The following is a 25,308-nucleotide window of genomic DNA, read 5'->3' on the forward strand; positions in this document are numbered from 1 at the left end:
AATAGAGGATAAATTAGACACGGTCCCCGGCCCGCTCGGGGACTCATGTTTCTGAAGTTATTCATTCAGTCAGTCAGTCGTATTTATTGAGCGCTTACTGTGTGCACAGCACTGTACTAAGCGCTTGGGAAGTACAAGTCAGCAACATATAGAGATGGTCCCTACCCAATAACGGGCTCACAGTCTAGAAGGGGGAGACAGACAACAAAACATGTAGACAGGTGTCAAAATCGTCAGAATAGAATTAAACCTATATGCACATTAACAAAATAAATAGAATAGTAAATATGGACAAGTAAAATAGAGTAATAAATCTGTACAAATATATATATACAAGTGCTGTGGGAGAGGGTAAGGAGGTAGGGTGGGGGGGATGGGGAGGAGGAGAGGAAAAAGGGGGCTCAGTCTGGGAAGGCCTCCTGGAGGAGGTGAACTCTCAGTAGGGCTTTGAAGGGAAGAAGAGTGCTGGCTTGGTGGATGTGTGGAGGGAGGACATTCCAGGCCAGGGGAAGGATGTGGGCTGGGGGACAACGGTGGGACAAGCGAGAACGAGGTACAGTGAGGAGGTTAGTGGCAGAGGAGCGGAGGGTGCGGGCTGAAATGTTAGTTCCATTTCAGTCCTCTCAACAAAGCCCGAAATTCCCATGTACCTTTTCACATGACTCTTGGCAAAGATATATGGTGCGTGTTCCTAACATGGTTGCCCGTGAGAGAAAGGTGAAGTGATTGGGTAAGTGGGGTGGGGGGGAAGGAAATCAGTGCCTTCTACAGCTACATCCCACCCCTTGCTGAATGTGCTGCCAGACAACTTGAAAAAATTAAGGCAGGGAAAGGCAGAAGCCCAAAACACTGCTGCTCCAGCTCTCTGGATCCTCCCTCTCTCCTGGGTTGACTGGAATGCACCACCCTAAGAAGGAACAGGAGAACACAGAGACTCTGAGATCAGTCTCTGGCCAATAACCTTGCTGGTTGGCCTGGAGGATTTTAAAACACCAATCTCAGGTTCACAGCTTTGGTGGGTGTCACCCCCCAGTCCATCATTTTTTTTTTAAATGGAATTTTTAAGCGCTTATTATATGGCAGGCAATGTACTAAGCACTGGGTAAGATACAAGATAATCAGGTTGGACACAGTCCAGGTCCCACATGGGACTCACAGTCTTAATTCCCATTTTACAGATGAGTTAACTGAGGCACAGATAAACTTGCCCAAGGTCACAGAGCAGGATAAGTGGCAGAGTCAGGATTAGAACCCAGGTCCCAGCCTGTGTTCTTCCATTAGGCTTCGCTGCTTCTCATCTCTCCCCATTCTTCCCTCTCTAGTTCTAGGTTGGTCTAGCCTTGTCTTGTGTATTCCCACTGTCAGAAAACCTAGTGACCCAAATTGAAATGAATTAAGAAGAAAGAAAAATTATGTTAATATTTTAGGCTTCGTGGCTCAGTGGAAAGAGCCCGGGCTTTGGAGTCAGAGGTCATGGGTTCAAATCCCGGCTCCGCCGATTGTCAGCTGTGTGACTTTGGGCAAGTCACTTAACTTCTCTGTGCCTCAGTTCCCTCATCTGTAAAATGGGAATTAAGACTGTGAGCCCCCCGTGGGGCAACCTGATTACCTTGTAACCTCCCCAGTGCTTAGAACAGTGCTTTGCACATAGTAAGCACTTAATAAATGCCATCATTATTATTATTATTTAGGCACAGTCCCAAGTTGCCCGGCACTGTTGTTTCCTGAACCTAAAGGAGAATTTAAATGGGTATGGAGAGTAAATTGCACGAGGCACCTAAGGGTTATATGTTTTATCACAGAAAGGTGTGCTGAAAATGTCAGGCTCAAGAAGGGTTTGCATATGTTCAAGGATGAGGGGCCTGAAGTGGTTACTAGAGAGGAAAATCACGGATGGAAAGAGAATGGTTTCAAGATTTTAGGTGGTACATTCTAATCCTGAGGATGGATGTCAATTGAATGAATGAATGAATGTCAAGGAGCACTTTATCCTCCACAATGTTTCTACTGTCATCACTGATGATGATAATAATAATAATAGTAGTAGTATTAATTGCTTTCTCTGAACCAAGTACCACACCAAGTGCTGGGGTAGATTCAACGAAATCAAGTCAGACAGAGTCCCTGACCCACATGGAGTTTCTGGTCTAAGCTGGAGGGAGAACAAGTATTGAATCCCCATTTTACAGATGTAGAAACTGAGGCACAGTGAGTGGTTTGCCCAAGGTCACACAGCAGGCAAGTGGCGGGGCTAAGATTAGAACCCAGGTCCTCTGACTCCCAGGGTCATACTCTTTCCACGGAGAAGCGCTTCTCACTAACAAAGGTTGACAGAAGCTGTACCAGACAATAAGAAGTCTGGTCAATCAATTTAAGCCATTTAAACACATTTGTAAAGTAGGGAATGCCCACCTTCATGCAGAATCAGAGATTATGAAGAAAGGGCCCCTTAGCTAGGAGAGTTTCCGCCTAGGTCTTCTAGCATTTCATCAAACCTGGTTTTAAAAGCCCTCAAGCCAGCTGCTCTATCAGAATATAAAATTGTCTCAAGGGAAGGGGTTTCCCCACGGTGTTGGTTTAGCTCCAAGTTTTCTAAAGAGATTACAATACCCCATCCTCCGTGATTATGACTTGCCACAATCAAGGGCGATAATATTTAATCTTGATAATGTATCATGAACCACTTCTCCTGTGCTGGGGTAAGCTGCCTGAGGCTCTTTACTGAGTGTCTTTGAGCTTAGATACTTCATGGTGAAACAGAAATGAGAAGCAGCGTGGCCTAGTAGAAATCACGGGCCTGAAAGTCGGGGGATCTGGGTTCTAGTCGCAGCTCCGCACTTGTCTGGTCTGTGACCTCAGGTAAGTCACTTAACTGCTTCATGCCTCGGTTTCCTCAGCTGTAGAATGAGGATGGAAAACTGTTCTCCCTCCTAGACTTTGAGCCCCATGTTGGGACAGGGACTGTGTCCCACCTATTTATCTTGTATATCCCCCCCAGTGTGTAGTACAGTGCTTCACAACTACCACAATTATTATTATGTACCCCTCTTCACACACCTCTCATCCCCTCAGCCCAATTCCATTTCAGATCCCTTTGCATTTAGAAATAGAAAGCCTCTGCCTCCCTTATGATCCTTAGTCGAAATCCAGAGGCTTTCCAGAGGGAGGGAGACTGCTGAGCCAAGAATACATGTAAGGGCTCCTGGGGAAAACATCTTTTTCTTTTCTTTTAAATGGTATTTAAGTGCTTACTATGTGCCAGACACTGCTAAGCGCTGGGGTAAGTGCAAGCTAATCAGGTTTGACAGTCAATGCCCCACACGGGGCTCACAGTCTTAGTCCCCATTTTACAGATGAGTTAACTGAGGCACAGAGAAGTTAAGAGACTTGCCCAAGGTCACAAAGCAGGCAAGTGGTGGAGGCAGGATTAGAACCCAGTTGCTTCTGACTCACAGGCCTGTGGTCTATCCATTCGGCCACCCTACTTCTGTTGCAGAGAAAGCACAGCCTAATACGAAGAACATCGATCTGGGAGTTAGGAGGCTTGGGTTCTGGCCTTGGTTTAGCTACCTGACGGCAATGTGGCTTCAATCAATCAATCAATCAATCAATTGTATTTATTGAGCACTTACTGCGTGCAGAGCACTGTACTAAGCGCTTGGGAAGTACAAGTTGGCAACATGTAGAGACGGTCCCTACCCAACAGTGGGCTCACAGTCTAGAAGGGGGAGACAGAGAACAAAACCAAACATATTAACAAAATAAAATAAATAGAATAGATATGTACAAGTAAAATAAATAAATAAATGGAGTAATAAATATGTACAAACATATATACATATATACAGGTGCTGTGGGGGAAGGGAAGGAGGTAAGATGAGGGGGATGGAGAGGGGAACGCGTGACCTTGGGCAAGTCACTTCTTCTCTGAGCCTCAGTTACCTCATCTGTAAAATGGGGATGATTACTGTGAGCCCCACGTGGGACAACCTCATCACCTTGTATCCCCCCCCCAGCTCTTAGAACAGGCTTCAGGCAAGTCTCTTAGTCTCTTGGTACCAGTCTTCTCTTCTGTAAAGTGGAGATAATGTTTCTGCTGGCCTTTTTCCTTACAGGGATGTTAGGAGGGTAAAATGAGATGATTGATGGGCAAGTTTGGGGGACAAATAAAATAATAATAATAATGATGGCATTTAATAAGTGCTTACTATGCACCAAGCACTGTTCCAAGCGCTGGGGAGGTTACCTATGCAAATTGAAGGTTGTAGTAGTGTAGTAGTAATAGTGTATCTTTCAGCAGGGGCTAGTAGAAAGAGCACGGCCCTGAGAATCAGAGAACTTGGATTCTAATTCTGCTCTGCCACTTACCTACTGTGTGACTTTGGGCAAGTAACTTTGCTTTTCCATGCCTCAGTTACCTCATCCGTAAAATGGGGGTTAAACCCTATTCCCTTCTACTTAAACTGTGAGGCAGGGACTGTGTTCAACCTAATTTGTGTCCACCCTAGCGCTTAGTTCAGGGCTTGACATTTAGTAAGTGCTCGGCAAGTACCCACATTATTATTATTCCAGGGAGAAAATGAAAAATGATCTCAATGAGAAATGATCTCAATTCCTAAGTGACTCTAAACCCTCGATTTCCTTTTTCCTAACATCATCCCTCCCTTGTATGTCTAGGAATAAGTCCTATCTAATAATAATAATGATGGCATTTATTAAGCGCTTACTATCAATCAATCAATCAATCGTATTTATTGAGCGCTTACTGTGTGCAGAGCACTGTACTAAGCACTTGGGAAGTACAACCTGGCAACAGATAGAGACAGTCCCTACCTAACAGTGGGCTCACAGTCTAGAAGGGGGAGACAGAGAACAAAATCATACTAACGAAATAAAATAAATAGAATAGATAGGTACAAGTAAAATAAATAAATAAATAGAGTAATAAATATGTACAAACATATACATATATACAGGTGCTGTGGGGAAGGGAAGGAGGTAAGATGGGGGGGATGGAGAGGGGAATGAGGGGGAGAGGAAGGAAGGGGCTCAGTCTGGGAAGGCCTCCTGGAGGAGGTGAGCTCTCAGTAGGGCTTTGAAGGGAGGAAGAGAGCTAGCTTGGTGGATGGGCAGAGGGAGGGCATTCCAGGCCCGGGGGAGGACGTGGGCTGGGGGTTGATGGCGGGACAGGCGAGAACGAGGCCTAACGGTGAGGAGATTAGTGGCAGAGGAGTGGAGGGTGCGGGCTGGGCTGGAGAAGGAGAGAAGGGAGGGGAGGTAGGAGGGGGCGAGGGGATGGACAGCCTGGAAGCCCAGGGTGAGGAGTCTCTGCCTGATGCGCAGATTGATTGGTAGCCACTGGAGATTTTTGAGGCAGGGAGTAACATGCCCAGAGCGTTTCTGGACAAAGACAATCCGGGCAGCAGCATGAAGTATGGATTGAAGTGGAGAGAGACACGAGGATGGGAGATCAGAGAGAAGGCTGATGCAGTAGTCCAGACGGGATAGGATGAGAGCTTGAACGAGCAGGGTAGCTGTTTGGATGAAGAGGAAAGGGTGGATCTTGAGAGCTCACCTCCTCCAGGAGGCCTTCCCAGACTGAGCCCCTTCCTTCCTCTCCCCCTCATCCCCCTCTCCATCCCCCCATCTTACCTCCTTCCCTTCCCCACAGCACCTGTATATATGTATATATGTTTGTACATATTTATTACTCTATTTTAGTTGTACATATCTATTTATTTTATTTTGTTAGTATGTTTGGTTTTGTTCTCTGTCTCCCCCTTTTAGACTGTGAGCCCACTGTTGGGTAGGGACTGTCTCTATGTGTTGCAAACTTGTACTTCCCAAGCGCTTAGTACAGTGCTCTGCACACAGTAAGCGCTCAATAAATACGATTGATGATGATGATGATGATGATCTTGGCAATGTTGCGGAGCTGAGACCGGCAGGTTTTGGTGACGGCTTGGATGTGAGGGGTGAATGAGAGAGTGGAGTCGAGGATGACACCAAGGTTGTGAGCTTGTGAGACGGGAAGGATGGTAGTGCCGTCAACAGAGATGGGAAAGTCAGGGAGAGGGCAGGGTTTGGGAGGGAAGACAAGGAGTTCAGTCTTGGACATGTTGAGTTTTAGGTGGGCGGCAGACATCCAGATGGAGATGTCCTGAAAGCAGGAGGAGATGCGAGCGTGGAGGGAGGGGGAGAGAGCAGGGGCAGAGATGTAGATCTGGGTGTCATCAGCATAGAGATGATAGTTGAAGCCGTGGGAGCGAATGGGGTCACCAAGGGAGTGAGTGTAGATTGAGAACAGAAGGGGACCAAGCACTGAACCTTGGGGAACCCCCACCGTAAGGGGATGGGAGGGGGAGGAGGAGCCTGCAAAAGAGACTGAGAATGAACGACCGGAGAGATAAGAGGAGAACCAGGAGAGGACGGAGTCTGTGAAGCCAAGGTCGGATAGCGTGTTGAGGAGAAGGGGGTGGTCCACAGTGTCGAAGGCAGCTGAGAGGTCGAGGAGGATTAGGATAGAGTATGAGCTTACTATGTGCAAAGCACTGTTCTAAGCACTGGGGAGGTTACAAGGTGTTCAGGTTGTCCCACAGGGGGCTTACAGTCAATCTCCATTTTACAGATGAGGTAACTGAGGCACAGGGAACCTGACTTGCCCACAGTCACACAGCTGACAAGTGGTGGAGCCGGGATTTGAACCCATGACCTCTGACTCCAAAGCCCATGCTCTTTCCACTGAGCCACACTGCTTCTCGTCCTCTGTACTATCTCTAGTACAGAGTATGCCTGCAAGGTTGAGAAAATAGATCAACAAATTCAAGCTCTCTGGCATGTAACATAAACAGTGACTCGGCCAACAGAGGTCAGAGAAGGGTCCCCTACGGCAATAATGCAATTTGCCTGAATTGTTGTGACCTAATGTGGAGCTGGAACAAGTTGAAAGGGAGATGGCTGTCTGTATTTGCTATTTCAGCTGAGGAAGATTGCTCTTTTCTCCCACTCCTGTCAAGTCTAAGTAAATAGGAAGAAAAGCCTCACCCAGAAATGGATATCTTGGGCTACACGGGGGCTAAATCCTGACCGTAGCTGCCCGGTCTACAGTGACAGGACCGGTAAAACACTACTGAAACAGCTTAGCTGCCAGGGAAGAGATGTAACCTAACCTTTGTGCGTCTCTCAAAAACAGGGCTCTCTGCCACCCGTGCCGGGCATCTGACCCCTCCGCCTCGTGAATATCCCCCTAAATGGAAAGGAAGCGTGCAGTAGCTTGCCCCTTCCTGGTGACCTGGCTCCCAAAGTGTCAGTCACAACCAGAGGGGATGTGTGTGGGCTGGCAAGCTTGAACAATTCTTGGATAAGTGTGACACCTAGTAAAGCTAGGCACGGGGCCATTACTGGATCAGACCAGGAGTCCACCCGGCCCAGCCTCTGTCTCCAGCAGTAGTTACAGGGTGAGTGGAGGAAAAGTTGGAGAGCTGCCCTTCTGGACGTCCACCCTAAGTGATTAGGGACAATCTAACAACACGAACTTTCCCTCCAGTAAACCATTAGTGGTTCCTCATTCGTGAATCGATCCAAATCCCTCTTGAACCTGCTGCTGTTTTCAGCCTGCCCTTCATCCTGGAATAATGAGCTCCATGATTACCCACCGGATGAAAATAGTCGTCTTTTTCTGCTTTTTGACCTAGGAAGTTCAGTGGTTTCCCCTTTATCCAATGAATCATATTTATTGAGCACTTACTGCATAGAGCACTGTACTAAGCACTTGAGAAGGTGCAATAGAACAGAGTTGATAGACCTGTTCCCCACCTACAATGAGGTTACAGTCTAGACTAGTAGTCTTTAGGAGAAGCATGGAGCAGTAGATAGAGGATGGGCCTGGGAACCAAAAGGTCCTGGGTTCTAATCCCAGCTCAACCACTTATCTGCTGTGTGGCCTTAGGCAAGCCACTTCACTTCTCTGTGCCTCAGTCACCTCTTCTGTAAAATGGGGATGAAGACTGTGAGCCCTTTGTGGGACTGGGACTGTGTCCAACTTGTTTCGCTTGTATCCATCCCAGCTGTTAGTACAATGCATGGCACATAGTAAGTGCTTAACTAATACCATAATTTTTATTAGTAGCAGTCTACAGTTCTATCCTTCAACTTACCTGCAACAAGCTTAAACTCTTTGAGACTTTTTCATGGGGGATGGATTACAGCCTAGTTCAGGATAAATTTGGGAGAAGCTGAGAAATTCGTAAGATAAAGTTTTGGCTGCGCTTTTCGAATTGTAAATGGTATGAGAAACTGAAGGTTCCTCATTATTTTGTCAGTCCACAATCCTTCCCCAACATTCTCTCTGGAAGGTGAGAATGAATGAATGAATGAAATGAAAATGATTTTGAGAATTCAAGAAAAGAGTTTTCTCATAATCTGTTTCATAATACCCTTGGGTGAGAATCTTTTCACTTCCCATGCCAAAAAAAAAAACACATTACAGAAGACAACTGTGGCCTTGGGCAAAACTGTGAGCCTACTGTTGGGTAGGGACTGTCTCTATATGTTGCCAACTTGTACTTCCCAAGCGCTTAGTACAGTGCTCTGCACACAGTAAGTGCTCAATAAATACGATTGATTGATTGGGAGCCAGGATACCCAGGTTCTAATCCCAGCTTTGGCACTGTTCTGCTGTGTGACCTTGGAAAAGTAATTTAAGTTCTCTATGCCTCAGTTTCCTTATCTGTAGAATGGGGATAAAATACCTCTTCCTCTGTGAGCCCCTTAAGGGACAAGGAACGTGTCCCACCTGATTATTTTGTATCGACCTCGTCTCATATATTAAGCACTTAATAAATATCACTGTTAGCTCACTGTGGGCAGGAAATGTGTGTTTATTATTATATTGTACTCTCCCAAGTGCTTAGTACAGTGCGTTGCACACAGTAAGCGCTCAGTAAGTATGGTTGAATGAAAGTTCGTATTATTCTGATGAGACAGGCCCTCAACTTATAGGTGTATTGAGGTCGTTTTTGCTCCGAAAATCAAATATCCAGGGCTTGATGACCTTAAAGCAATGCTCTACGCTTCCTGTCGCTTTGAAAGCAGAGCATTTTCCAACCTGGTGAAATCATTAGGTGGCTCAATTACTTAGTAAAATTGCTGTCAAATCCCCAACCTCTAAAGGACAAATTAATGTAATTTTCGGAACAATTGGGAAGCTGAAGCTTCATCAGAAAATGACCCCCAAATCCCCACTCGTGGAAAGCTTTTCATTTTCATAAAATTATAGGGCTGGTAAGAGACTGAGAAAGGTCACCCGTTTCCCTAAAACCAGTGGGACAGACGAGCCCTCTTGTTTGTCTGTGGAGAAGGTGATTCCACAAGCACCTTCTACAGCCTATTCCAGTTTACATCCTCACAGCCTCAAGAAGATCGTTCTTTGTCTCTAACCTACTGATTCCCTTACGCAGCAGCTGAAGGTAATTTCCTCTTGCTGTTCTCACTGGAAATAGAGACTAGCCACCATCCTTTGCATGATTGTGGGCCTCAAGCTTCCCCCATGATCACTGTCGTGACTCAAATAGGGCCTATTATAGACAAGCAGTAAGTAGGATTGGGGATAATTCCTTTTTTTGTGGATTGCTTAGGTTATAATAGAAAAGACTAAACCCCAGGGTCTCTGTAGAAGTTTACCATTAATAGACCTTAAAAATATCCCTGTAGGCCTAAGGCAAACGCTGTTTTCATCAATGACTCTTTCTCTTTCAGGGATTATGTGAAAAACAACATTTGCTTTATGAGTCATCGAAGAGGGAAGTTAGTGCCAACCGAGCTTCAAAAGAGCCACCAAGACAAGTTTTTAGAGTGTAAAAGGCTGTGTAGAAGAGGAAGCCAAGGCAGTCTTCCCAAGAAACCTGATGGCCCCAGTCTGGGATGATGACGTGACACACGAACCCTCAGTACTGCCTCTTGTTCCACCATATGTTTGATATGCTCTTAGTTTCCTATCAGAAGCATGAAGCGAATGATTTAGGATGGCCTTGGTATTCTGTATTTATCAGGAATGGTTTAAAATACTGTCCATCCAATTCTCCTTGCTTCACTCCCCCCACCAAAAACAAACAAAAAAACCCCCTGCCATTTCACCAGGCTAGGTGAGGGGATAATGGATCGGAGCCAAATAATGATGTCCTGCAAATTGGATTTTGACAGCCTTAGGAAGGACGGAATGGTTCACATAGCAACCTGCAAATGAAACTGTCGATTTCTTGCTATTCTGTGAGAGCGCATAAAGATGTGGGTAATGGATTTATTGCACAAATGCTGCAGTGAGGGCAGTTTGAAGACTACTTTCCACTTTTGCTCTTCTTACCCAATATGGAGTGAGTCTTGGTAAAGGAGAACATATTGTCGAGAAAACCCAGAATTCTTACACTGTGTCAGTCTGGAACAGCAGCCCTCCTTTGATGGCTGGCGCTCGTTTTTTAGTTCCTCCTTTCTGAGCAGTTCATTAATGTAAGATCCCTAAGTGCTGCATTTTAAAACTCAAAAACCAGTTTCTTGGGAAATTCTGTTTAGAAACCAAATAACCGTGTGCAACTCTGTGTGAGTAACCCTGCTGTTTCCACATCCCACAGGCTTATTAGACCATGAGGATTAAAATGCCAAGGTGCATAGAGGACAGAACAAGCCTGCGGTAATGGAGGAAACTACGTAAGCAGAACGTTCCCCTCCTTGTCACAAATGAAGCGAAATACTTGGTGAACTTGAAAAAGGTGGGACCATTTAACAGTCCTTGGACTATTTAGCTCTGTTTCTGAAATGATAAATTTTGTTTCAATATGAGCTTTAGAAAGTGTCTCCCCACCAACAAGGCTTTTCAGTCAAGAGGTGCACTAGTCACTCCAAGCCGAAGAAAGACTTCTGTGTAAAACCTAGCAGGCTTCAGGAATCTCACTACCTCAGGCTATGACTCTCTAAGCCCCGGCTACAGCTTACCTCCAGACTGTGTGGATTTGTGACAGTGGAAAGAACCTCCAGAGTTTTGATCCAAACCGCTAAATTGGTCCAAACCACATGAAACAGAGAAAACCATCAGAAAAGGAGAGAGGAGAGGGAGGGGAAGAGAGAGTGAATGAGCGTGAGATATTTTTTCGTGCGTGTGGTGTCTGAGATAGACGTTTCCTTCCACTACTCTCTTGGAGCTTGTTAAATTTTAATTCCACCGAAGGGGGAAAGATAAGGTTGAAACTGATTCAAAAGAAAATCAAAACTACCATTAGGACCACTGAAATGATTACAGGATCTTACATGTCAACCAGCAACTTTGGGGCTACTGTTTTTTTTCCTCTGGTATAATGCTAATCCTAAAGGTGGCATGGGAAACTACTAGGGAGCTAGTTTTGATTTAAATATTAGAAATATGGCTGACATTGTATCATCCCTTCCTACTAATGCAGGAAAATGAAGCTCGTCTCTAGACGGTAAGCTCGTTGGGGGCAGGGAATGTGTCTGTTTATTGTTATATTGTACTCAAGTGCTTAGTATAGTGCTCTGTACCCAGTAAGCACTCAATAAATACGACTGAATGAATGAAAATCACAGTAGAAGGCCTATGGCCTCAGACTGTTTCACAACAAAATTACCCACCAGAAGAGGGACTAGAAAATCCACTGAAATGGAAATTCTATTCCTTCACCATGCAGAGGGAGGACACTGGGATCCTGCATGTTTTATAGACATGGTATATACGATGTAAAAGTTAGAGATTGCCTTGCTTGGCCCATACTTTTTAAAAGATATAAATTTGGAGTAAGGTTAATGTACACCGGGACACAGATTATGGAGGTGGTGGGTAGGGAGATGTTATAGGCATACAATTAATATCTGTAATAAATGGCTGTTAGCTCAGAAATCAGTCTCCCATCCTGTGTAATCTCTATGCTCAGGATACTTGTTACCTCCTAGGAAATTCATAAACTGACATTCGGCTAGACTAACTCTTTTCAAATACTCCTGTGTCTACTGTAGTAAATTATTGATTGATTTACTGATCTATTGTTTGGTATTTTGTTATCCCACATCTTAAGAACGCTATCCTTTCACCTTTTCCACTGTTCTTCTAGACATGGAAGTTAGATTTGTTCATTCATTCATTCAATCGTATTTATTGAGCGCTTACTGTGTGCAGAGCACTGTACTTAAGCGCTTGGGAAGTACAAGTTTGCAACATATAGAGACGGTATCTACCCAACAGCGGGCTCACAGTCTTATTTGTTGTAATGTGATTTCAAACTAGGTACTACACTGGCTAATAGGATCTCCCAGATGTTTTTCAAAATATAAGTGGGTGCTTCTCACGAAGGTGCGTGTGTGAATTTACATTAACTAGAGCAGACCTTTTTGTGGCTAAGCATGTAGTGGGGGGAGAAATGAAGCTATTTTCTTCATGTTTATCTAATCTCTCACTTTCCTATCTGTTGGCCAAACCCCGTGTTTGACCTGCTCAGGTTCTTCCACCGGAGCCCTACACGAACTGGGCCTGGCTTGCGTTTCCAGGACCGATGGGCCTTTGGGCCAGACTCAGCTTGGGGCAGCAGAAGGAAATGAGGATAGGAAGTGGGTGTGTTTTGGTTGTCCCTAAGAGCCGCTGCAACTTCTAGTTCATCAACCTGGAACAAGCACGCGTGTGTGGTCCTATGGTGAGGCTATTTGTGGATGGTTTGGCCGAGCTAGATGCAGCTAGTCGGGGTTGCTTAGGAGGGGGCCCCGTGATTTTGGCAATTGCAGTTGTCTTGTCCCACGTGCTGGACAGGCATGATACCTGTCTCTCGTTTTCAGATAAACTCTGCTGACAAAACTCTAGGCTACCTGACCTTTTAAATCGCCACCGCGAGATATTCTGGTTTCGCCACTCCTCTAGAATAGTGTATTTTGGTATACAGTTTGGTTTTCTAATGGCTTAAGGAATAATGCATCGTTGGACTGAGTAGCCTAGCTTCCTCAAGTCCTATTAATTTATTTTATTGAAATTAACATTCATGTAAGTGCTGAGTATCAGGTGGCCACGTTAACATTAAAATGTGTATTCTCAAACAGCAGTACAGGACCTGCGATACCTTTTTCACCCTGCTGTATTCAGAAGGAAACATACAAGTGAAGCACATTACAAATAGCAAAGCGGAAATGAGCTGACAGCCTGATTCACAATCATCCTCGTGTGTCAGGTCCATCGGAAAGATCTTTATTTTAAAACCAACTGTGCTCCTGTGCATTTTTAGGAAGGGGGTGGGAGGGGAGAGCTTGTGGGGAAGAGGAGACAGAGGAAAAGTGAAACACTGCAGTTCATATAGCCTCGTGCAACTAATCTGAAGAAGTTAAGCCTTCCAACAATACAGTGCACAGAGAGGGTTTCAGTGGAGCGCTACTGGATGGCCAACGAAGTGAGTTATTTTGATTATTTTTCACGTTTCATTACATATTAATCATCTTGCCTTATTGGAAGACTAAGTTGTACACTGTCCATTGAGCTCAGAGCTAACCTAACTTCTTCTTTACACACAACTGGTATGGTGTAAGGTACGAACATTACTACTACTACTACTACTACTACTACTACTACTACTACTACTAGACTCCATTCCATTGCTCAGGGATGTAGCCAGAAGGACAACAGGTCACAGATGCATATTTATTATAACTTGAAAGGGTAGCATTTTCACTTGACTGTATTAAGTTGCCATCAGTGCTCTGGCTCCATGAAGAAAGATGCAGCGAGGGGGAAAGACATGTCTCACTAAATGGCTTTCGAGTCCAAGCTGAACCCCATTAAAACTGCCCAACAGAGCCAAGCTCAGAGGCCGGCAGGCAATTTGTGAGTACAACACAACTTTATCAATCATTTACCATGCTTGAGGAAGAGAGTGTTTGGCCCTGGCCTAGGATAACTGACCCAAGGAACTGCTTTCTTTCAGTTGAGGCTAATCGACCTCCAAGGTAACACACGTAAATGACGGCCGCAACTCAACTCTGATGCTCTGTCCCAGCCGGCCCGTAGGTAACAACCTTCCCGGCGAAAACTTGTTTTTCTTGACATTCAAAGGGATTTAACATTCTCTAGCATATTTTTTAAAAAGTCAACAACGTAAGCCATTATGTTTTACATATCTATAAAGCTCTACACTATTACCTACAGTTTATATACATTTTTTTAAAATTTCCAAGAGCAAGAAAGTTTCTATTTAACATTTGGTAACACCGCATTAAGAACATACTGTACACAAGTGGCATATATACAAAATACACTTCAAATGGAAGCCAAAAACACTTCAGCAAAAGACTTAATTTGCATAGTTAAAAAAATGAACTTTGAATAATACAATTTCAGGTAATAGAAAAGGGAGAAGAAAGGTAATAGAACAGGTATGAAGAGGGAATATTTTTGAAACCTTTATTTGTGCACATTCATCAATTGAAAAAGATAACGTTTACAGCTTCTTTGGTGCCCATATTCAGCTTACAAAAATGTAAAAGGCTATTCACAAATAAAACACATTAGCTCAAACTGAAAAAAAAAAAAATGTTTGAAGGGTAGTGCACACCCTGACAGCTCTGCTTAATAGGACACAAGAATTACTGCGAAAATAAATAGAATGTCCTTTGTAAAAGCAGCAATTTCATGTCTTTGTAAACGTCTCTCTTTCTACTACAGCACTGTTCCAAATCAAACCCAAAGGGACTGGCACTTACAGTGGGGCTATGAACAAATAAGAGTCTGTTTCCTCGTTGGTCCTGCTTTCCTTTTGCTTTGAGTCCAATGTGCAGCAGTTTTTAAAAGGTGCTCAGTTAGGAAGCCTAACCAATGAAGTGGTGAATCTTAAAAAAATTTACTTTCTGCTCTCGAACACGAAGGGGTAGAGCTGTTCCACAGCCGTAGCAACAGCCTTTACGCTTGGCCCTAAGACACGAAAGGGGGAAGAAAACAACATGGGGAAAAGTAAGCGTTTCCAAATACTTCGACAAAGCTCTCTACATTTTGTAAGTTAAGTGCGCGTTTTATCATACACAAATGGGAGGCACAGTTGCAGGATACATAACCCTGCGTCACACGTAAATACCCCTGGCTACCCAAAATGCAGCAACACTGGTGAGAACGAGCAGTGAGATGCCTCACCCACGGGATCCCCTGCATCTTCAAGAGAGAAAAAATAATGAAAAGACTCCTACCCGCTTGAGAACCTCTGATTAATATTGTGTGGGTTATGGTAACGGTTAACATTAAGCATCGTGGAGCGGATTAACCTGGCCAATAAGTTTCAAACGCAAGGTGAGACAGCCCAGATTCTGACTATTCCGGGTATCCTCAAAGTAAGCATTGGGCTGTAACAACCCCAGGGCTACTTGGCAAAGTACTGGGTGCAGAAAAAAGGGTCAGTATGCGCCTTGGGAACGAATTACCCCGCTGGGTAACCCATGGACCCAGCGAACCACGTTTCCCCACGACTCACTGAGTATGCCTGCTGGAAACGAGTGGGGACGGGCCTGCTGGCAGTACAGGTCAACCACCAAGTCTCTGGCCTATGCGATTTTATAACATTCATTCATTCATTCATTCAATCGCATTTATTAAGCGCTGACTGAGTGCAGAGCACCGTACTAAGCGCTTGGGAAGTACAAGTTGGCAACACATAGAGACGGTCCCTACCCAACAGCGGGCTCACAGTCTAGAAGGGGGAGACAGACAACAAAACATATTAACAAAATAAAATAAATATGTACAAATAAAGTAGAGTAACAAATACGTACAAACATATATACATGTGCTGTGGGGAGGGGAAGGAGGTAAGGCAGGGAGGAGGGGGAGGAGGCGGAGAGGAAGGAGTCAGTCACAACAGGTCACCAATAATAATAACAATAATGGCATTTATTAAGCGCTTACTAACAGGCATCGTTTCCATGCTTTTGCTGCTTATGTTTAAAAGTTTGGTTCAAAAATGAAATTTTTAAATAAGAGCTTGTGAGTACCTATATACCATCAGGCGTAGTGATTATTCGAGTAGAAGGGCATAATATCAGCTATCAGAGGGCAGAATCCTATAAAATACATGTCAATTACATAGTGATAAAATTTGCAGCTGGATTCACTACTGCTCATCCATAGGCTGGCAACAAAGTCTCTCTGCAGACACATATTTCGGCTGGTTGACACAAAAAAAGGCACATTATTTTTAACCTTCGGTGGAACAATTTCGCGAGAAGCTTTTACAAACACAAAGTGCCATTATTATAACTTTAAAAGCGCTTTAGCCTGGGGTTAAAAGATTCAATCATTTCTCCAAAGTGCTGCTTCTGGGTCAAAAATGAAATCCTTCCAAATTGTAGAGCTTTTAAGAAATAATTTCAAGAAGTCAACAGCCCATGTCTGCCTGGTTCCAAATTTATTTTGAAAATTGTTTTCATAGTGAAACTTTCCCTTTTAGCCCACAACTGTTCAAAGCTAACCTAGCCACTATGCCACGCTGCTTCTCGACATTTGTTCAACACGCACACTGTGCAGAATATCAAACTGTCTTTGGGAAAAAGGGACCGTGATCGGCCCAGGCTGAGGTTGACCAGCCAGTCAGTGGTATTTGAGTGCTTACTATGTGTAGAGCACTGTACTGAGTGCTTGGGAGAGTACAGTATGTAGATGTGTATGTATCTTTCCCCCTCCCCATCCCCTCAGCCCTACCTCCTTCCCCTCCCCACAGCACCTGTATATATGTTTGTACAGATTTATTACTCTATTTATTTTACTTGTACATATTTACTATTCTACTTATTGTGTTAATGATGTGTATCTAGCTTTACTTCTATTTATTCTGATGACTTGACACCTGTCCACATGTTTTGTTTTGTTGTCTGTCTCCCCTTTCTAGACTGTGAGCACATTGCTGGGTAGGGACCGTCTCTATATGTTGCCGACTTGTACTTCCCAAGCACTTAGTACAGTGCTCTGCACACAGTAAGTGCTCAATAAATATGATTGAATGACAAGCTCACAATAGTAAAGCCCTAGACATATAAATCAACCAGTCAATTGTACTTATTGAGTGCTTACTGTGTGCAAAGTACTGTTGGGAGAGCACAATATAACAGAGTTGGTAGACACGATCCCTACCCTACAGTCTAGAGAGGGAGACATAAATATAAATAAATTACAGAGATTTAAAAGTAAAAGTGCAAAGGCCTTAGTTGGGGCCGGTCTCTTGGAGGAGATGAGCTTTTAGTACGGATTTGAAGGTGGAGAGAGTGACCACCTGTCAGATATGAAGAGGGCGGGCATTCCAGGCCAAAGGCAGGATGTGGGCAAGAAGTCAGGGGTGCGATAGATGAGACCAAGGTACACCTAGTAGGTTAGATTTAGAGGAGCAAAAGTGTGTAGGCTGGGTTGTAGTATGAAAGCAGGGAGGTAAGGTAGGAGGGGGTAAGCTGATTGAGTGCTTTAAAGCTGGTGGCAAGGAGTTTCTGTTTGAAGCAGAGGTGGATGGGCCACCACTGGAGGTTCTTGAGGAGTGGGGAAACAAGGACTGAGCAGTTCTGTAGAAAAACGACCTGGGCAGCAGTGTGAAGCAGAGGCAGGGAGGTTGGCAAGGAGGCTGATGCAGTAATCAAGGCGGGATAGGATAAGTGTTTAGGTTAACGTGGTAGTGCTTGAATAAGATAAGTGCCTGGATGGAGAGAGGAAAGGGTACATTTTAGCGTCGCTGTGAAGGTTGAACAGGATTTGGTAGCAGATTTAAGTATGTGGATTGAATGAGAGGGATGAGCAGAGGATAAAGCCAGGTTAAGGGCTTGTGAGACAGGAGGATGGAGCTGCTGTCTACAGGTAGGGGAAAGTCGGGGGAGGACAGGGTTTGCGTTGGAAAACGCTCTCTGTTCTGTACATGTTATGTTTTGAGGTGTCAGTGAGACATCCAAGTGGAAATGTCCTGAAGGCAGAAGGAAATGTGAGACTGCAGAGGAGGAGAGAGATCTGGGCTGGAGATACAGATTGGAGAATCATCTGCATAGAGCTGGGAGTTGAAGCCGTGGGATCGTATGAGTTCAACAAGAAAGTGGTCGTAGGAGGAGAAGAGAAGGGGAACCAGACTGAGCTTTGAGAGACTCCCATAGTTAGGGGGTGGGGAGGCAGAGGAGACCGGGTGGCCAGAGATAGGTGGAGAACCAGGAGAGGACAGTGTCAGTGAAGCCAAGGTTGGGTAATGTATTATGGATGGATAATGGACATAAAGGACAGGACGTTTTGGAATCTCCTAGTTCCAGTTCTGCTTCTGAGCCCCTCGGAGGGGGGCCTCCATCAGCAGTCCCTCTCCTCTCTCACCTTTTCACACCATCCAGGTGGCTTCAAGCACGCCTCCACATTGCCTGGTGGAGGGCTGAGACTGGGTAATAGTCATAATAATAATAATAACAATAATAATAATAATAACTGGTATTTGTTAAGCACTTACTGGGTGCCAGGCACTACACTGAGCGCTGGGGTGGATACAAGCAAATTGGGTTGGACACAGTCCCTGACTCACATGGGGCTCAGTCTCAATCCTCATTTTCCATATGAAGTAACTGAGGCACAGAGAAGCGAAGGGACTTGCCTAAGGTCCCAAAGCAGATAAGTGGTGGAGCAGGGACTAGAACCCATGACCTTCTGATTCCCAGGGGGCAACATACCACACCGTTTACTGGGCAGAAGCTGTCAAGTAGGCAAATAATAATAATAATAATAATGACGGCATTTGTTAAGCGCTTACTATGTGCAAAGCACTGTTCTAAGCGCTGGGGGAATACAAGGTGATCAGGCTGTCCCACGTGGGGCTCGCAGTCTTAATCCCCATTTTACAGATGAAGGAACTGAGGCTCAGAGAAGTTAAGTGACTTGCCCAAGGTCACACAGCTGACGTGGTGGAGCCGGGATTCGAACCCATGACCTTTGACTCCAAAGCCCGGGCTCTCTCCACTGAGCCGCGCTGCTTCCAGTTCAATCAGGAGGCACTATTCAGGAGGCACTCACCCAGGAAAATACTTGATTTGCAAGCACACACCTATTGGTTTTGGAATCCTGCTATACTCGACTGCAGTAAAAATACTGATTTCATTTCAAATGCCACACATTAGCTGGCATAAAAGACAGGGCAGCAGCATTTGGGATTCAGGCAAAACCTCTAAAATGTTCTCAACCTGTCTTTAGACTTACCCCATGCAGACTTTGCTAGTTAATTGACTTCAAGTGCTTAAACAATTACCTGGCTTATAAAATAGTGTGAAGCTTAATTTCAATTTAAAGACTGTGCCAATTTATGAAGCGGCACAAAATAAACTTGAAGGACGTAAAAGGAACAGCACAGATTAAAAGAAAAATTCCACTTAAATTCATGCAACTCAAGCAAGAGCTTTTAGAATATTCTGAAAAAGCCTAACATATTAATAAACATGTATATACAATGGTGAGTGGTTGAAAAAGAGAAGTCCAAATGCTACCCTCAGAGTCAAGCTATGAAGTTCATTCTCCTAGCCTTCTAGAATAGCCTATATCACAAGATATGTTGTATATCCTTTGTAACTATCAAATAAATGAAAATCAGCCTGACCTTGGTATATTTGCAAATATGTATTGCTCACCATCTGTAATGGCCTCTAAATACAAATAACTGAAGGTAATTTATTGGAGTGATGTTAGCCAAATAGAAACAACTGTTTTCACCTGAATTATTTGGGATATTCAAAATAAAACAGTAGAAGTCGCTACCTAGGTAATTCAGTCAAAAGAGAGATTTTACCTGAATCGCTTAGAAAATTGCCTGATTTTTTCACTTTGGCTGTGGAAACTTGTACAAGAATATATAAAAATGTCTACCATGACCTCTGCTCTGCATTTTACTTCCTTTCAGGAAATACTGAGAGCTTCTCAATATTTTAATTTCTTATGTGCATTCTGCAACTGCAACAATACTAAACTAAATCAATGCCAATATATGTTGCCAACTTGTACTTCCCAAGTGCTTAGTACAGTGCTCTGCATACAGTAAGCGCTCAATAAATACGATTGATTGATTGATTGATTGATTAATGCATAACCTAGGGCTGAAAGAACCTGGTTTTCAGTTTCTTGTGGAGCTAATACTTCCGTAATAGTGTCAAGAGTTTAAATGGCATAGGAAAATGAGTTATAGCTGAGAAATGATCATAAGGATGAGATATGGAATTTGTGGCCTTATCCTAGGGAAATACAATCTAATTTGAAAAGGAGGAGCTCAAAAGTTGGAATACTTATTTGCCCACATGAAGATGACGTAGCCAATGTTAGGCAAATATACATTTAACGTTTTCCCAGAGAACATCTCTTCTCACAACTTCCCAAATTCTGAGAGTACTCTGCAAACATATTCCCTCCATTGTTGGTTTTGTATTTTAAAGGCAACATGCACAAGCACCTCATTCAAGAAGGGCATGGCTTAGCGGAAAGAGCCCGGGTTTGGGAGTCAGAGGTCGTGGGTTCTAATCCCAGCTCCACCATTTATTAGCTGTGTGACTTTGGGCAAGTCACTTCACTTCTCTGTAACTCAGTTACCTCATCTGTAAAATGGGGATTAAGACTATGAGCCCCATGTGGGACAACCTGATTACCTTGTATCTACCCCAGAGCTTAGAACACAGTGCTAGGCACATGGTACGCGCTTAACAAATACCATCATTATAGTTATTATTTATGTCCACCCAATGCCACCCTTAGTATGCATATATTTCATTCTTACCTCAGAATATTTTTCTTTGGCTATTCAATTATTTATTCAGCTAGTTCAATATTGGATCTACTTCCTGTTATATCACTGTTCTTCCTCCTGCTCCCACTATCTGTAAATAATTTTTGTATATCTGCCCACTTCATCAGACTATAAACTCATGGACGATAGTGGTTCTCCTCTAACCACTTAATACAGTAATAGTGCCCTGCCGCCACCAGACTGTGAGGTCATTCTCAGCAGGGAATGTACTTTCCCAAGGCCTTAGTACAGTGCCCTGCACACAGTAAGCACTTATTAAATACGATTGAATGAATGAATTAGTATAATGCTTCACACTCAGGAGGTGCTCAGTAAATGCCAATGAAAGAGAATTGGACACCATTTATAGAGCTGACATTTCTCATTTCTTTCTTCTTGTGATGACACACGCATTTGCCACATTCTGTGAACAGTTTCAAAACTGGGTTTGGAGATTATAAAGTACCTGTTACTGTGATACTTCCTGTTGAAAAAATCTGTAACGTAGCTCTTAGGGCTTTTATTCGGTAGCACACCGCAGGATGAAGTTCTGGTTCATAACTAAAGAACAGAAAAACCAATACTTGAGTCTATAGGTAATCCTGGTAGGCAGCTGTCTACAAAAAACAATCTCTCAAATTTACCTGGCATGAGGTCGGTTTTTCTTGGTGAATTCTGGCAATCGGATTTCAAAAGGCATATTACACACTGCCAAAACATTAACAACTCTAAAATCTGTGAATATTACCTACAAGAGAAGTACAGAATTAGAAAATACTTGATCTGAATGACTTGTTCAATGGAAGAATTATTTTCATCAAACAGGGTTTTTACATATCTCTAACACTGTTCTTTTCCTTCAGTTTACCTGTAGCAAACTGCAGTGAAGATTACTTGACATGGAGCTTTGGGGAGGCAGACCACTTGAAAGTAAACCATGTTTTGCATTGAATGAGTTGGATTGGGGGTGAGGGTGCAGAAATAGAGAAGGAAAGAAAGTAACATCCTCCAAGCAATCTGGTTTCCGATACTCTGGGTTCTTTGCTCATTCATTCTCACCTAATCTTTTCCTAAGAGCTATTAAGGCTGTTCCAAAGGAACAAGCACACTATAAGCATAGATGGGTGCAGAAGGAGATAGTTCAAAAGGAGGTGAGATTATGATGAAACCTATCAGCAAGGTTCATAAATGAAATTGCAGCCAAGACATTCCCGGACATCAATCAATTGTATTTACTGAGTGCCTCCTGCATCCTTAGACATGCATTCTCCTGTACGGGATACTGTCATCCTCGCCTCCGCTCTCTCATTCACCCCACACATCCAATCCGTCACCAAAACCCGCCGGTCTCACCTCCACAACATCGCCAAGATCCACCCTTTCTTCTCCATCCAAACTGCTACCTTGCTGGTTCAATCTCTCATCCCATCCCGACTGGATCACTGCATCAGCCTCCTCTCTGATCTCCCATCCTCCTGTCTCTCCCCACTTCAGTCTATACTTCACTCTGCTGCCCGGATTATTTTTGCACAGAAACGCTCTAGGCATGTCACTCAAATGCTCTGGGCATGTTACTTTCCTCCTCAAAAATCTCCAGTGGCTACCAGTCAACCTACGCATCAGGCAGAAACTCCTCAACTTCGTCTTCAAGGCTGTCCATCACCTCGCCCCCTCCTACCTCACCTCCCTTCTCTCCTTCTCCAGCCCAGCCCGCACCCTCCGCTCCTCTGCCGCTAATCTCCTCACCGTGCCTCGTTCTCGTCTGTCCCGCCGTCGACCCCCGGCCCACGTCCTTCCCCTGGCCTGGAATGCCCTCCCTCCGCACATCCGCCAAGCTAGCTCTCTTCCTCCCTTCAAAGCCCTACTGATAGCTCACCTCCTCCAGGAGGCCTTCCCAGACTGAGCCCCCTTTTCCCTCTTCTCCTCCCCATCCTCCCCCGCCCTACCTCCTTCCCCTCCCCACAACACTTGTACATATTTGTACAGATTTATTACTCTATTTTACTTGTACATATTTACTATTCTATTTATTTTGTTAATGATGTGCACGTAGCTATAATTCTATTTGTTCTGACTATTTTGACACCTGTCTACATGTTTCGTTTTGTTGTTTGTCTCCCCCCTTCTAGACTGTTAGCCCGTTGTTGGGTAGGGACTGTGTCTACATGTTGCCGACTTGTACTTCCCAAGCGCTTAGCACAGTGCTCTGCACACATTAAGTGCTCAATAAATACGACTGAATGAGTGAATCCTCCTTCTGCCCAGTACCCAATATAATGCTCTGTAGACTGTAAGCTCATCATGAGCAGGACACATATACACCAATGCTGTTATACTGTACTCTCCCAACTGCTTAGTACAATACTCTGCACAAAGTAAGCACTCAAGAAACACCAATGATTGACTCCTCTGTCTCAAGTACAAACTCCTTACTATTGGCTTCAAAGTTGGTCTCTAGTTTTTAACACCACAGTATAACACTGACACTCCTAAATTTTCTATGATAAGGGGCAAATTCTGTCCTATGATCAAATCTCTACAAAGTGGCAAGATGAAACAAAAAAACTCCAAAAACAATTAAGAAAAAAAAAAGTTTGGCTGAACACTTCAGGCTATGCTATTCTAATTGTTCGCTTTGTTACTTAGTGCTTTATTTTACTTTGCCTTTGTTAGTTTAAGCTTTTAACACTAAATGTGGAAAAATCCTAAATAGCATTTTGAATTTAGAACATACATCATTAGAACCCAGTACTATCTTCCACTTAAAAGTTTAATGTTGATCTTCTAGTGCAATTTGAAATCATATCACAAACCTCTGAGGATTATTCATTTGAATAGCCAATATTACCTGAAAACCTAGTTTCTGCAGACTGCGGGCTAGTCGTCTGGCACCAAACTTAGCTTCTTCTTCACTAAGGTTTCAAACATAGAGATGGAAATAAATTACCTTCAAGAGAATCACATACTACACCAGAACTTTTGTACTGAATTGCATAGTAATTTTTTTCATCAAGTTTTACAGTCAAATATCTAAGTAATGTTTTGCTTTTCAAGATTGTCTTCCACCTCAAAAATATTTACCTTGTGGCTCCGGTGCAAATAATTTTTCCTGAGGACCAAATTGTGGCCGTGATTCTAGGTTTTCTAAGCTTCATTAATACTTTCTGAAAAATTGGGAAAATAAAAGCAAACCAGGCGTTAGTATTGAAGTGAAACTTCTCTAGAGTAACAATTAATTAAAAAATAGAATAAATGCTCAATTTACTTGTCAGTATAGCTATTTGTATAATAACTTCTACCAGAAAACACAATTAGTGCCTGTGCACATGTATGCATGTGTGTTGTGTCTAACACTGCACCCTATAATAGGACAAGTTTTCCTTAGGGTGGGGTTTTGTGAGAATGCAAAATAACTGGGTGTCCTGAACACTAAATATGCACAGATAAAACAACCCAGCCTTATATTTTCACCATGTCTCCTAACGCAAATTTACCTGATACAGTGAATTTAAGAATAACTTTATGCTACTGAACTGTCTGCAGTAGCCTGACTACCCAATGCCAAGCCTCACTCCTTTCAGGGACTCAAGTGATGGGTGGGTTGTAGTTTTTGTACACCTATAATGAGTGAGGCAACAAATCATGGAAAACCAAATGCTTAAAGCCCAGTCGCTGACAGGTTCCGATCAACATTTCCTAAAACTGAAATCAATGAGTTGATCATCATCATCAATCGTATTTATTGAGCGCTTACTACGTGCAGAGCACTGTACTAAGCGCTTGGGAAGTACAATGGAAGCACAAGTTGATGGCCTCAATCCTCAAACACTCTTATCAGGTCAATGTTTCGGTAAATGTTAGGGGCAGGACTGGGAGTTGACTTTAGAGGTGGGGGTCAATGATTTGTTATGTTGCTTACAACTGATCAACAATTTCTTTGTCTTCGATTGACCGTTTCATGGTTGATTTTTAATGATGTCTGATTGACCGACACGGCATGGATCTATCACTATTAATAGGCTATTGACAAAAAACATTGTCTAAAGGGTTTTTTTTCTTTCTTTTTTTCTTTCATTTCTTTCAACTATGAAGAGCATTTTTATATTTTAAGTGTTTTTTTCCAGAAATTTATGGATGCACCATTTTAAAATTCAACTAGTAATCACAAACTAGCTGAAACCTATGAAAAATACATGATATTTTCCTGTTTTCTAGTCTCTTACTGGTATCTTCTCATTGTTCTGTTAAACCTATCATATCGCTATTCTTGGCCAGCTCTCGCCAGGAATCCCACACTCCTTCCTGCCCTGTAATCTCTTGCTCTCTCTCTCTCTTGTTCAGCTCACCATCATGATTCCAGCACTCTAAACTCAGATTTCTGGCCCAGATCTCTCAAGCCTTACATCCCCCTCTCATTCCTGTCCGACTGCTCAATCAATCCCACATTCCACTAAGGTCAACAATCTTCATTTTTTCCTGGAAAACCGATTTGTCTAGCCACTTCCCTCAGTGTTTAACGTCC

At 43.5% G+C, this 25,308-nt stretch overlaps 2 protein-coding genes across 5 annotated transcripts in view; one reads left to right on the top strand and one right to left on the bottom strand.

The window, feature by feature from the left end:
* Positions 1 to 12,035, top strand: part of SLC2A12 (solute carrier family 2 member 12) — a 72,508-nt gene extending 60,473 nt beyond the window's left edge. Inside the window, exons 5-6 of one of the 2 annotated variants that reach the window (XM_038741822.1) lie at positions 9,757 to 9,947; positions 10,626 to 12,035. In XM_038741822.1, the coding sequence (XP_038597750.1) occupies positions 9,757 to 9,925 (169 nt within the window). In that variant the 3' untranslated portion in view covers positions 9,926 to 9,947; positions 10,626 to 12,035. Of the gene's footprint in view, positions 1 to 9,756 lie in introns of both variants that reach the window. The other variant, XM_038741818.1, reaches the window with a different exon arrangement.
* Positions 12,036 to 14,423: 2,388 nt separating this feature from the next.
* Positions 14,424 to 25,308, bottom strand: part of TBPL1 (TATA-box binding protein like 1) — a 65,127-nt gene continuing 54,242 nt past the window's right edge. For all 3 annotated transcript variants that reach the window (XM_038766466.1, XM_038766457.1, XM_038766448.1), the window contains exons 3-7: positions 23,868 to 23,950; positions 23,635 to 23,698; positions 21,431 to 21,534; positions 21,253 to 21,347; positions 14,424 to 14,944 (exon numbers count right to left, since the gene is read on the bottom strand). In XM_038766466.1, coding sequence (XP_038622394.1) covers positions 14,874 to 14,944; positions 21,253 to 21,347; positions 21,431 to 21,534; positions 23,635 to 23,698; positions 23,868 to 23,950 — 417 coding nt within the window. In that variant the 3' untranslated portion in view covers positions 14,424 to 14,873. The remainder of the gene's footprint in view (positions 14,945 to 21,252; positions 21,348 to 21,430; positions 21,535 to 23,634; positions 23,699 to 23,867; positions 23,951 to 25,308) is intronic.

Source organism: Tachyglossus aculeatus, chromosome 2 (assembly GCF_015852505.1).
Source record: "Tachyglossus aculeatus isolate mTacAcu1 chromosome 2, mTacAcu1.pri, whole genome shotgun sequence".
In the NCBI taxonomy this organism is placed as follows: Eukaryota; Metazoa; Chordata; class Mammalia; order Monotremata; family Tachyglossidae; genus Tachyglossus; species Tachyglossus aculeatus.